This window comes from Macrotis lagotis, chromosome 8 (assembly GCF_037893015.1).
Source record: "Macrotis lagotis isolate mMagLag1 chromosome 8, bilby.v1.9.chrom.fasta, whole genome shotgun sequence".
Taxonomy (NCBI): Eukaryota; Metazoa; Chordata; class Mammalia; order Peramelemorphia; family Peramelidae; genus Macrotis; species Macrotis lagotis.
In genome coordinates this window covers 104,615,544-104,628,199 of record NC_133665.1, presented here as the reverse complement: position 1 = coordinate 104,628,199, position 12,656 = coordinate 104,615,544, and the positions used below count along the sequence as shown (strand labels likewise).

At 39.1% G+C, this 12,656-nt stretch overlaps 1 protein-coding gene and 1 long non-coding RNA gene across 2 annotated transcripts in view; one reads left to right on the top strand and one right to left on the bottom strand.

Moving 5' to 3' along the window:
• The window catches only part of LOC141495956 (uncharacterized), a 33,564-nt gene extending 21,687 nt beyond the window's left edge, over positions 1-11,877 (bottom strand). The window contains exon 1 of the long non-coding RNA XR_012470909.1: positions 11,695-11,877. This is a non-coding gene — a long non-coding RNA (uncharacterized LOC141495956). The remainder of the gene's footprint in view (positions 1-11,694) is intronic.
• Positions 11,255-12,656, top strand: part of SLC25A20 (solute carrier family 25 member 20) — a 43,253-nt gene continuing 41,851 nt past the window's right edge. The window contains exon 1 of the mRNA XM_074197890.1: positions 11,255-11,433. Within this exon, the coding sequence (XP_074053991.1) occupies positions 11,317-11,433 (117 nt within the window). The 5' untranslated portion in view covers positions 11,255-11,316. The remainder of the gene's footprint in view (positions 11,434-12,656) is intronic.

Genomic DNA, 12,656 nt, shown 5'->3' with positions numbered 1-12,656 from the left:
TAGATATCACCTCAATTTCTAAAATTCTTTTCCATCACAAAAAGAACTGCTCCTATAGGTCCTTACCCTTTCTTTCGATTTCTTTGGAATAAAGACTTATTAGTGTTATTGCTGAATCAAAAAATATTCATAGTTGTATAACCCTAAATTGTTCTCCAAAATGGTTGGATTGATTTTCAACTCCACCAACAGTGCATTAGTTCCCACTTTTCCCACATCCCCTCCATTTTACGTTTTTCTTTCTGTCATAATAGATAATGTGATAGATCTGAAATGGTACTTCAGAGTTGCTTTAATTTGCACTAAGCAATATTGATAAGAAATTTTTATATAACTATAAGATAGCTTTGATTTTTTTCATTTCAAAACTGCCTGTTTATATCATTTGATTATTTATCAGTTGAATGATTTGTAGTCTTATAAATTTGCTTTAGTTTCCTGTATAGTTGAGAGATAGACCTTTATCAGAGATTCTTGCTGTAAATAATTTTCCTAGTTTTTTGCTTTCATTCTAATATTGGTTGTTCTTGGAAAGTTTTTTTTAGGCTTTTGCAAGGCAAATGGGGTTAAGTGGCTTGCCCAAGGCCACACAGCTAGGCAATTATTAAGTGTCTGAGACCAGATTTGAACCCAGGTACTCCTGACTCCAGGGCCGGTGCTTTATCCACCGCACCACCTAGCTGCCCCCATTCTTGTATGTTTTAACAACTATTCATTAGCACAGAGAAACTTGCTACAATTTTGTCTCAATTCCCTATTTCTTTTATAATTTGGGATGAGTTGCTTTTGCTTGCATACAAGCTTCTAATCTTTATGTGATCAATATTTTACCTCCTATGAAACTTTTTTCCTCTTGTTTTGTGATGAAAACTTCTCCTATCTATAGATCTAATAGGTATTTTCTTCTATACTCCTCTAATTTGTTTACTATTCCACCTTTTATGTCCAAATCATCTATCCATTTGGAGCTTATTTTGGTAGATGGTATGAAATGTTGGTCTAGACCTAGCTTCTGGCAAACTATTTTCCAGTTTTCCCCTTGGCTTTTCTTGAAAAATGAGTTCTTGCTCCAATAATTACATCTTTGGGATTAATCAAGCAATAGGCTACTATTATTGTTTGCTTCTGTATATTATATACCTAATCTGTTCCACTGATCAAACTGTTCTTTTTGTTTTTGTTTAGACAGATCCAACTCTTCATGACCCTATTTGGGATTTTATTGACAAAGATAATGGAAGGGTTTGTCATGCTTTTCTCCAGCTCATTTTATTTATTTTATTTTTTTAGGTTTTTGCAAGGCAAATGGGGTTAAATGGCTTGCCCAAGGCCACACAGCTAGGTAATTATTAAGTGTCTGAGGCCGGATTTGAACTCAGGTACTCCTGACTCCAGGGCCAGTGCTCTATCCACTGTGCCACCTAGCCACCCCCAGCTCATTTTAATAGACAAGGAACCTAAGGCATACAAGATTAAATGATTTGCTGTCGAGTCCGGAGGAGGGACCCAGGCCGACATCAATATGATGCATAAGCTGGTTCCTTTATTGATCACAGGATACATACTTTTATACTCTACATTTACAAAACCAATTAGATAAGCGTTTTAGCAAGCATTTTTTCACATGCATACCTTGTGTATGTCTTAGGTGATTGTTTTGAGAACCAAACAGTGTTCTGATAAACAGAGAGAAGATTGTTTTGAGAACCAAACAGTGATTTGATAAACAAAGTGCAGAAGGTAATTATCTCAGAATGCGCTATCTATCTGGGCCTGGGAATGTACCTCCTAGCTCACACATGCAGCTACTCCCTTGTCTAAGCTCTGAAGCACATCTTGCTTGTTAAAGCACATAACTATTTCTGTATTAACCCTTCATAGTTCTTAGCCTGGAATATATGTGACACAACAATTTGCCTAGAGCTACATAGTTTGGGAAGCCAAATTTGAACTCATGAAAATAAGTCTTTATGACCTCAGACCTGGCATGCCATCCACTGTGCCACCTAGTTGTCTATTATCAGATTGTTTTGATCATTATAATGTTGTAGTATAGGGTTTTTTTTGTTTTTTTGCAAGGCAGTAGGGTTGTGACTTGCCCAAGGTCACATAGCTAAGTAATTATTAAGTGTCTAAGATCTGATTTGAACTCAGGTCCTTCTAGGGCCGCTTCTCTATCCACTGTGCCACCTAGCTGCCCTTGTAGTATAGTTTTAAATATGATACTGGTTGTTCCATTGTAGGCTTCAGACTTGGCTAGACACCAGAACTGAGTCTGCTCTGCTCTTAGGATCTGAGTCACATAGCTATTGTTTCCTTTTCAACTTGTTCCTCACTCAGGACACAACCAGGGCCTACTTTATTCATTCTTCCTTGCTTTTTCTAAGTCCCCTTGTCAGTCCACTTTGCATCTGTGACCTGGATCTTCATGGTGAGCAACAGAGCTACCAGATAGCACACATTCCCTTACCTTGTACTAGTTTACAATCCCTGGGATTTCTTCCTGCCCCTGTGTTTCCTGTTGAAGTATATATACTCTCAATATTCTTTCAGTCCTGGGGCCCTGGAATAGTCAGAACTGTGTGTTTCTGGCCAGATTCTTGCAGATTCTCTGTTTATGTCTCTAAATAGAACTGGACTAGAAAAATGATTTATTGTGATTAAAAAAAATTTGTTTCCCCTAGATCTTTGTGGAGAACATTTATGGGGGAATTGGACTGTACTTCTGGCTTTTTCACTATTTTAACTGTTTCCTTTGGGGTGGTATAGGGTGTGTTCAGGAAAGATTACCTCCTCTGGAGTACTGAGTCCTTCTAAGGTTTGATTTCTAGCTTTATTGTCTATCTGATTCACCCAATTCTCACCTGCAACTCCAAAATGTTTTAGCATGCACAGTGGCCATACCCTTGTAAACTGTTTTGGCAGGTAGTTTAAAATGGACTATGAGTAACAGAAGGGTCTCAACCCATCAGTTAGTTGTGGGGGGGTCTACCCCAATCATATGAAGACCTGGCAGAATGGGCAGATGAGAATAATCTGATCCAACAACCATGAAGGAGGCTGAAGATTAGAGTTTGGTTAACTATTGAAGATTCCAAGGTCATCCACTGCATCCTGAGCCATCACCAGTCGTCTTGCCACTGGACTGTAATGACTCTGAAAGAATAAATGAGGTCTATGACTGTACAACTCTGCTCCCTTAAATTCAATTTATTCATGAATCAAAAGACATCACCCGTAACATTTTACCATCTTTACCTACTTGAAAATCCTGTGGCAGCAGGCAACTGACAAAGCAGTAGGTGCTAATTCACTGGGAGCTATAGTCACAACCCTTCATAAAGGTGGCCCAGGTCATAGGGTTGTCTTCTCACTGGACTGAAGTAGCAGTGGAATTCAGTATCCCATTGGGTATTTGACAAACCTTTTTTTTAGGGACCACACTGCTCACTTTCTGGCATGAGAAAGTGGCAAAAAAGGTGAAAATTGTCTGCTTCACCCAACTGATGAAACAAGAATGGCAAATGAAGGCCAGCTTACCTGAAGTCAGAGCTGAATATATGTTTTCCCTAGTGTGGCCTCAGTGAAGAGGAGCTCCTGAGGCTGGTATAGATTTTACAATCAAAACTAATCTAGACAGTAAGCTTTTATGCCTACCAAGAGGAGTGAATGGCAAGTTCATGACAATACCATTGCCACTTGCAGAAAAGTACACTTCATCATCATTGGTGCATTTGCTTCCACCATGTTGAATTTTGATGAGGTCAAAAACAATTTTATGAAGATCTGGAGAGTCTCATCATCAGTACACTGAGAGGACAAGCTTATCATTCTAGGGACTTTAATGGAAAAATGGGCACAGACCAGTAGACATGACAGGGACACTTTGGGAGAATAGAGCTAGAAACAGCAACAGCCACAGTCACTACTGAAGATTTGTTCATCTCCAGCACTTCTTCTGTTTACCTAAATGCTAACTGCATGCTTAAATAATTATCCCTTTCTCCTTTTTTATTAATGTGTTTTGAAATATAGTTTTCTTATATGACACTTTAGTCATATCTGCAAAATTTTATGTTCTTATTTTTCTTATTCTCTTTGAAATAAATGTACATGAATATATTATTTCTATTATTTTTCTTTGAAGAAATGATATTTTATAAATATATATTTTAATTTACTTTGTATCTTTTGTTCAACTGTATTTCCCAAGTCTTATATTAATTTTTGCTCCAAAAGATACATTAGGACTTATTTTCAGGGGACATTTTTTCATGTATAAGAATCTACACTTATTTATTTTTATGTACAAAAATCTATATTTATTCAAATACAGTCATGTCATCTTTGGGAACATCGTCATAACTCTCCAAATCCTGAATACTGGCCTGAATTTCTTGCAACTCCATTTCCTGTAGAACCATTAGCCCCAACTCTCATGTTCAGCAACACAGCTGTCCTTAAATGAGCACTTCTTGTCCATGTTGTCTGCTCTTAGTGTATTGGCAATTCAACTGTCAGTGATTTTATCCCATGAATTCTTCACCCAAGTCAGGACCTCTTACTGATTAGGCTTCACAAAAATTTCCAAGCTCATTTCCGTCTATTCTATTTTCATGTAGTCATTGATTTTCATGTACAAATGGTCCTTGAGGGGGCAGCTGGGTGGGGCAGTAGATAAAGCATTGGCCTGAGTCAGGAGGACCTGGGTTCAAATTTGACCTCAGTCGCTTAATAATTAACTAGCTATGTGACTTTGGGCAAATCATTTAACCCCATTGTCTTGCCAAAAATAATAATAATAATAATAATAATAATAATAATAATAATAATAATAATAATAATATAGTTGTTTAACAAATGGTCCTTGAATGACTTGTTTATTGTACTCTCAAGAGCCTGGAGATAGGCAGTCATTCCTGTGGGAATCATTATTTGTTCTATTCTCTCTGCAAAGACTCTCCATGTGAGTGCTGGCAGAATCTCACACAGTCACCTCACAAAACAAGTGGCACTTCCTTATAACTGCTTGTATGCACTAGTCTTTTTCTGTTTCAAGAACATAAATGCCTGAAATACAATGAATCTTATCTTTCTTGCCCCCTGGTGTTGATTAGAGGGGGCTTTCTTACCATCCAGATGCTATCAAGTGCACATGTTATTCTTGTGTTGTATCTGTACTTTGATTGGAATAAGTTTCATCTATTTACATAGGTGTTTACCTCTTTTCCGAGGGACCAGCTTGGGTATTTACAAATACTTAATTATAATTTATATTATCATTTATTTTAAGTATTAATGTTAAAATATTATTTATTTTTATATTAATATTATTATTTTACAATTCAATATACCCATCATATATTGCAATATACATACTAAATGCATCCATCTGCCTGATGGTCTTAACTTATTTTTGGAAGAGGTCTTAAAAAGTCATTCTAGGTTTTATTTTTTTCGAGGAATTACAGTATTTCATTTACTCATTATTTTTCTTTTGTAATAATCTGATAAGCATGTATTAAATATTTCTGGGCAAGTCAACCCACTTGTTTTTTAGTTTCTTTGTTAGGAAATATAGTTCCTATAAGAATTAATTCCTCAGTTCTCTCATCTATAAAATTTGGATAATAACACCTACATCATAAAATTGTTGTGAAAATCAAATGAGATGACACCTATAAATTACTTTTTATACTTTAAAGCACTATATGAATGCTAGTTATGATTATTATTTATACCTTTCTACATTTTTAGCTCTTTATGATCAACTATTTATGATCAATTTTGATTGAAATACCATGTGGTATTAAAAAATAAATGACATTTAGATTTAAGTTCAATGATCACCAAAGGCCTATCACATATAGTTTTTCCAGTATTATATTCAAAAACAGAATTTTTTTCTTGTTTATCTTTTTTCTCAATTTTACCAAGTTCCGGAAGAGGTACTTTAAAGTCTGCATGGAAAACATTTCAAAAGAAGTCCAAAGGAAAATACAGAGTAAATATGTTGGAAGATGCATTGGCAAAAAGATTGTAAAACAAATTTTGGGGGGCTCTCAAACTGAATTATGTGGGTTACACAGAATGATGTTGGAAAGCTCCCTTCCTCCTTAGTGACCATCCAACTCTAGAGATAGCCTGGCAGTCAGCCAAAAAATGACTGCTATCTATATAGGAGCTAGGGTGGGGATAGTCAACTATTAGGTGGCAAAATTGTTCCATTTGCTTCTTTGAGAATTTAACACTGGGGGAATGCCTCCTAATCCTTCTCTACAAGTGGCCTCTGGATTTAATTGTCCTTTTGTTGAAACTGAATTAAGAATTCAGATTTTTATTGTAACAGCTATGACCACTGGGGAGTTGGGATTTTAGACCTCATTAGCTCTGGCAAGGTTTTAGTTGCTTGGAAGTTTTAATATGGTGAATTTTATTTTTTTCTTTACCATTCAGTAAATGGAAGCTAAGTGATAATGTATGCCTATATTTCTCTGAGTTACTTGAACCTAGAAAGGAGATAAGAATCTTAATAGGATGGGGACTGAGTCGTTTTGATAAAATTGTGATAATATTTGCATTTTAAACCCTAGACTGAGTTAGGTGAGATAAACAAGGATAATTGGTTCTTGGCAGCATAAAGAGAGATAAACAAGAGACAAGGTCTAGAAGCAAAAATACTTAGCCAGATCCTAAGTAAGTTGTCTATATATGTGCAGAAAGGAGTAAAGCAGCTAAAATTTAGAGTACTATCTGGTGATTTATGTAGATATTTAACTCTTAGTATCTATTCCTGCCCATTCCTTGCCTTCCAACTGTTGATTCCCATGTACCCCAAGCAGCACGGTATTGTGAGAGTGACTCTGGAGGCAGTATATTTCAGGAAGATCAAACCACCACACTGACCTCCATTTCTCCTTGGATTCACTTAGTTCAAACCACCACCTTGACCACTACCTCTCCTTGGATTCTGGTGTAGAAATGACTGAGGGAAACAAAGGTTTGATCTTCTGAGAATAACAGTTTATTAAGCACTGCATGCCAATTGCATAACAAATGGGGACCAGACCTCAGTGTGGCACTGGCTTATTTTTATAAATAAAAAGAAAAAAATTAGCATATAAACCAGGATACAAGATTAAGTGTAGAAAACTCAGGATGCACAACTCACAGTCCCTTGGAATTGCAAAGTCAACTCTTAATCCCTAAAGTTTTCATACTTCTCTCCTAGCTCCTCCAAACATCCAGGTAAGTAGCCTTCATAGAAAAAGGACCTTCCCATCCCAACACCAACAGCACCAGCTGTCAAACAACTACCACTGATGGACAGTAAGTCCAAGACCACTAAGTACTGCCAACTGCTGCATGCTTAGGACCGTGAGACCTTTAGTCCTACTAGAAATTTCAACCACCCATAGAAGGTTTAAGCTGACATAAGGGTCTGACCCCCACTAAAATATGAGCTCCTCAAATGCATGGACTACCTTGTTTATCTTATATTATGCCCTGTGTTTATCATGGTACTTTGAACTTAACAGGTCCTTAATATCATTCCCTCATTCAGTCACTCAAGGCAGGTGCATTTTATGCTTTATTTACTTCATTTTGGTATTTTGAAAGGATAAAAAAGGAGTTGGGCTTATGCATAACTTTCATTCAATCATCATGATAGAAGTAACTTCCCTTCCCTTCTCACATCCTTTTCCATTTTCTTTTGGCATGAACTAATAATATACTTTCAAAATGGGATATCTTAGGGAGCAGCTAGGTAGCCAAGTAGATAGAGCACCAGCCCTGGAGTTAGGAAGACCTGAGTTCAAATGCAGTTTCAGATACTTAACAACTGCGTAGCTGTGTGACCTTGGGCAAATCACTCTTAACCCCATTACCTTAAATAAAAAAAAATTAAATATTAAAACAAACCCCAAAATGAACTGTCTTAGGTCCTAGCTAGAGGTACAAATGGAGACTTGATGACTAATTGTTGCCTATATTGCAAAGGGGATTAATGTTTTGCCTAAGGGTTTGATTAGATGACTTCTGAGGACCTTTCTAGTATTATGATTCTGTGTCTGATGTATTTTTATCCCTATTTTATAGATTACTAAACTGAGGAAGATTCTTAGTGGTTAAATTATTTGCTTGAAGTCCTGTAGTTACTGTTTTAGAGTCAGAATGTGAAGACAGGTGAAACTATATACAAAGAGAGTGACAGTTTTTTTAAAAGTTTTTTTTAGGTTTTTTGCAAGGTAATGGGGTTAAGTGGCTTGCCCAAGGCTACACAGCTAGGTAATTATTAAGTGTCTGAGGTGGGATTTGAACTCAGGTACTCCTGACTCTAGGGCTGGTGCTCTATTCACTGCACCACCTAGCTGCTCTATTATGTACCTATTTTGACCTTATTTTGCTAAACAATGTGAGATATTGGTCTCTGACTAGATACAAATTAAAACAACTCTGAGGTACCACCTCACACCTATCAAATTGGCTAATATGACAGAAAAAAGAAATGACAAATATTGGAGAAGATTTGGGAAAACTGGGAAATTAATGCATTCTTGGTAGAGTTGTGAACTGATCCAACCGTTCTGGAAAGCAATTTGGGACTATGATCAAAGAAAAATCAAATTGTGTCTATCTTTTATCCAGCAATATCACTAATAGGTCTGTATCCCAAGGAGATTAAAAAAGGGGAAAAACCTACATGTACAAAAATATTTATAGCAGCTCTTTTTTATGGTGGCAAAGTGAGCAAGCAGAACCAAAACATTTTACATAGTAACAGCAACACTGTATGATGGGTAACTATGATAAAGTTAGCTCTTATGAGCAATATGACTCAATATGAAAAATTCTATCCACATCCAGAGATAGAACTGTCTAGTCTGAATGCAGATTAAAATTTTCACTTTTCAGGGGGTTTTCCTTTTTGCTTTCAACATGACTCATATGGAAATTTGTTTACATGATTACATATTTATAACCCATATCAGATTGCTTTCTGTCTGGGGGAAGGGAATGAAAGGAAAAGAGGGAGAAAAAATTTAAAACTCAAAATCTTATAAAAAAAGAATGCTGAAAACTATTTTTGCATTAATTGGAAAAAATAAAATACTATTTACCAAAAAAAGCAAAATATAAAGATGGGATAGAATGAGAACATTTGTGCACATAGAAGGGTTTGCCTTGGCCTAGAGGACTACCTCTTCATATGAGCTGCAAGTGGGAGAGGGTATCTTAATGATGTGAAATGAGATGGAGGAAAGAAGAGGGAACTCTTGACAAATGAAATTTTTTTTTTGCAAGGCAAATGGGGTTAAGTGGCTTGCCCAAGGCCACACAGCTAGGTAATTATTAAGTGTCTGAGACAGGATTTGAACCCAGGTACTCCTGACTCCAGGGCTGGTGCTTTATCCACTACGCCACCTAGCTGACCTAAATTTTTTTTTAGGTGGGTCTTTTTGCAAAGCAAATGGGGTTAAGTGGCTTGCCCAAGGCCACACAGCTAGGTAATTATTAAGTGTCTAAGATGGGATTTGAACCCAGGTACTCTTTAAATGAAATATGAAGTAGATTTATGTGGAAGGCCTTCAATATGAAGTAAGGATTTGAGGAGAGAAAGATTGTGAGTGAGGCAGGAAGGAGAGAAGTCTTGGAGCATCTTATATACAACTTCTTTTGGCCTTTGTGTAATTGATCATTTTGTTTCTTCTGAGATGTTGTGTTCTGTGATTTGTCATATTGCTTCTCCAGGTAAATTTTGCTATTAATGTGGTCGGCTTTAGTCTGTAAAATATTTGGGATCCCTAAAATAATTTCTACAATGGATGTTTGATAAATGAATTGAAATTGAATTGAAAATCTCTTAAATTCAGTTTCCTTACCTATTAAATCAGATTAGATGTCCTAAATCTTATGTTCTAAATTACATATTCTAAATCTTATGAACTCTGAATTACCTTGTATTGAGTGGCAGTATTCACTTCAGTGTGGTAGGGAGGTAGGTGAACCTGGGTTTCAACAGCTCTGTCAGTTATATGCTAAACCTATTAAGCTGAAGGAGGGCACGAAAAGTTAGACATGCTGAACAGCAGTAAAAACTAAACTGCAGAGGCTTTGGGTATGGAACTAGGAATGGGATGTTTGAAAACTGTTATCCTAAATAATTTAGGTTCTTGAACCTAGAAGGTTCAGGATCAGGGAAAAGCTTCCATGGCAGAATACAAAGTCACAATATGGTGATATGAAGTAGCAAACCCAGGCCTTGGTCTCTATTAGCACCGTGAGTTACAATGGGATGGCCTATTTATCAATGTTGCTCTTTCTTCAGGGTGATTTCAATCTTGCAGAAGCAAGCCAGAAAGTCTTCGTTTCTACACTGATACATTGTTCAAGAACATGTTTCCTAACTTCTTAGCTTTCTCATCTGTAAAATGAGGTAATACCACTTGCTATTACTCTACTTCAAAGGGTTGTGAAGTTCAAAAGAGGTAATATATGCAAATTGCCTCGTGAAGTTAAAATCCCATACAGAAGTCAGTTATTATTCCGTCTGAGGTTCCTGGGGGAGGTGGGGTTCCCTAGAAAGGACTGGAGACCCCTCTAGACATTACACACCTTGGGTTGGAATTTTTAGCGTATTGCCTTCTTGGATGAATTGGCTTTGTATCTGTTCTATAGATCTAGAGCATGGGCGATTTCTGAAGGATCCAGGGACGATCTTAGCAGCCTGTGATCTGTGAGATGCTCCAGGACAGACCCTGGTTTTTACAAAAACATACCTCCTACAGGTAGTAAGGGAAATTGGCCTTGAAATTTAATTAAATTCAATCTAACGATCTAACGAATTGTTTCCCTCGGGGACAAAAAGTACTGGGTGCTGGAGATAGAAAAGGCTAAACTCACAAGCCATCCAACACCCAGTCCTTGCTTTCATGGAGCTTAGAGTCCACGGTTGAGGGTGACACAAGGCAAGGGAATTAACCCCTCTCGCCCCATTTAAAAAAAAAAAGAGGACTTTTGGCATAAATGTGATGATCCCAAAGCATCGGACTGCAAACCCGGGGCCCCTCTCCGAGACTCTGTTTCCTCGCACCTCTGGGCCAGCAGGGCCGGGGAGGACAGGTTGCGGAGCGCCGCAGCCCGGCCCGGGCCCTCCTGGGCCGGGAGGGGGCGTGGCCAGGCCGGGCGCCCGGTGGGCCCAGGCCGGTAGCTCCTCCCCTTTCCCAGCATGCCCCTCGCCAGCAGCCCCGCCTGCTCCCCCCAATGTGGGGGAAAGGTCGCCGGCCGGAGCGGGGCTGAGGCTGAGCGGCGGAGATGGGGACCGGCACGGAGGAGGCGCAGAGGCGCGTCAGCCCCTGGAAAAACTTCCTGGCCGGAGGCTTCGGCGGCGTGTGTGTGGTGGTGGTGGGCCACCCGCTGGACACGGTGAAGGTGCGGGAAGGACCCGCTGGGCCGGGGCCGCCCGGGATTTGGGGGAAGGAGGGAGCGAGCCCCCCGGCAGTTATTCGGAAAGGTAGTGGAGGGCATTCCTGCCGCTTCCGGGAGGGGAGGGGGAGGAAGCGGTGCACGATGGGAGCCTTGGCTCCCCCCCCCCAGAGTTGGGGGTCATCACTAAGACAGCCCTGCTCCCCTGACTCCAGGGGCCTCAGTTTCCTCCTCTGTGAAACCATAATAATCATGCCCGGCACCCACCTGCTGAGCTGGGTCCAACCCCTGGCTCCGGGCTCCTCTGCGGATCGCGCCTAGCCCTCTGCCTCTGCTTTGTGAGGAAGATCTGATGCAGGATGTGCCTTTGAGGAGACCTTTCACCTACTAACTGCTAGGGCTTTTTCTCCAGGCTTTTCCTATCTGTCCTTTCACACCCTGGATTCTCCTGAGTAGGCTTATCAGCTTCCATCTTGAGAGGATTGGACTCGACCAGCTCCTAGGCCTCTTCCAGCTCCGAGAGGATGTGAATTTGTGGGAGGTCAGATAAGAATCGGTGGACATTAGTTCTCAGCATTCTACGGCTGTCTTAGTGGAAGGATGAAGAGAAGTTATTCATTCAGCAAACATTAGTTAGGTTTCTGCCGATGGGGTGGGGAGGAGGATACAAAGTTTAGAAAAAATTGTTCTTTAGGGAATTCAAAAGAAGGAAGTCATGTAATTTGTTTGGAGCATTGATCTTCCTGAGTTCAAATCTAGTCTCAAGACACTTAGTGGCTCTGTGACCCTGGGCAAGTCATTTCACTCTATTTACCTCAGTTTTCTCATCTGTAAAATGAACTGAAATAGGAAATGGCAAATCCACTCCAGGTTCTTTGCAAAGAAAACCTCAAATGGGATCCTGAAGAGTTGGACACGATTGAACAGTAATAAACATTTGAGATATTAGATCTGGTGGGAAGGAGAGGTTAAATTAAGAAACTAGAAAGACAATATAATTTGATGAAAGGGAGGGTGTCTTTAAAGGATGTTAAGGATAAGGGACCCACATTTCTGTTAGTGATAGGAGGATTTTCTTTATCAGCTGTGAACAGTGTACTTAATGTGCTGAAGCTGTCACCCTCTTCAACTCTGACCTATTATACATTTCCAAATGTAAAACTTTCTGCCCTTTGTCCTACCCTGTTCACTAAGCCCTTGAATGCTCTTTCAAGCACAATTCAAATACT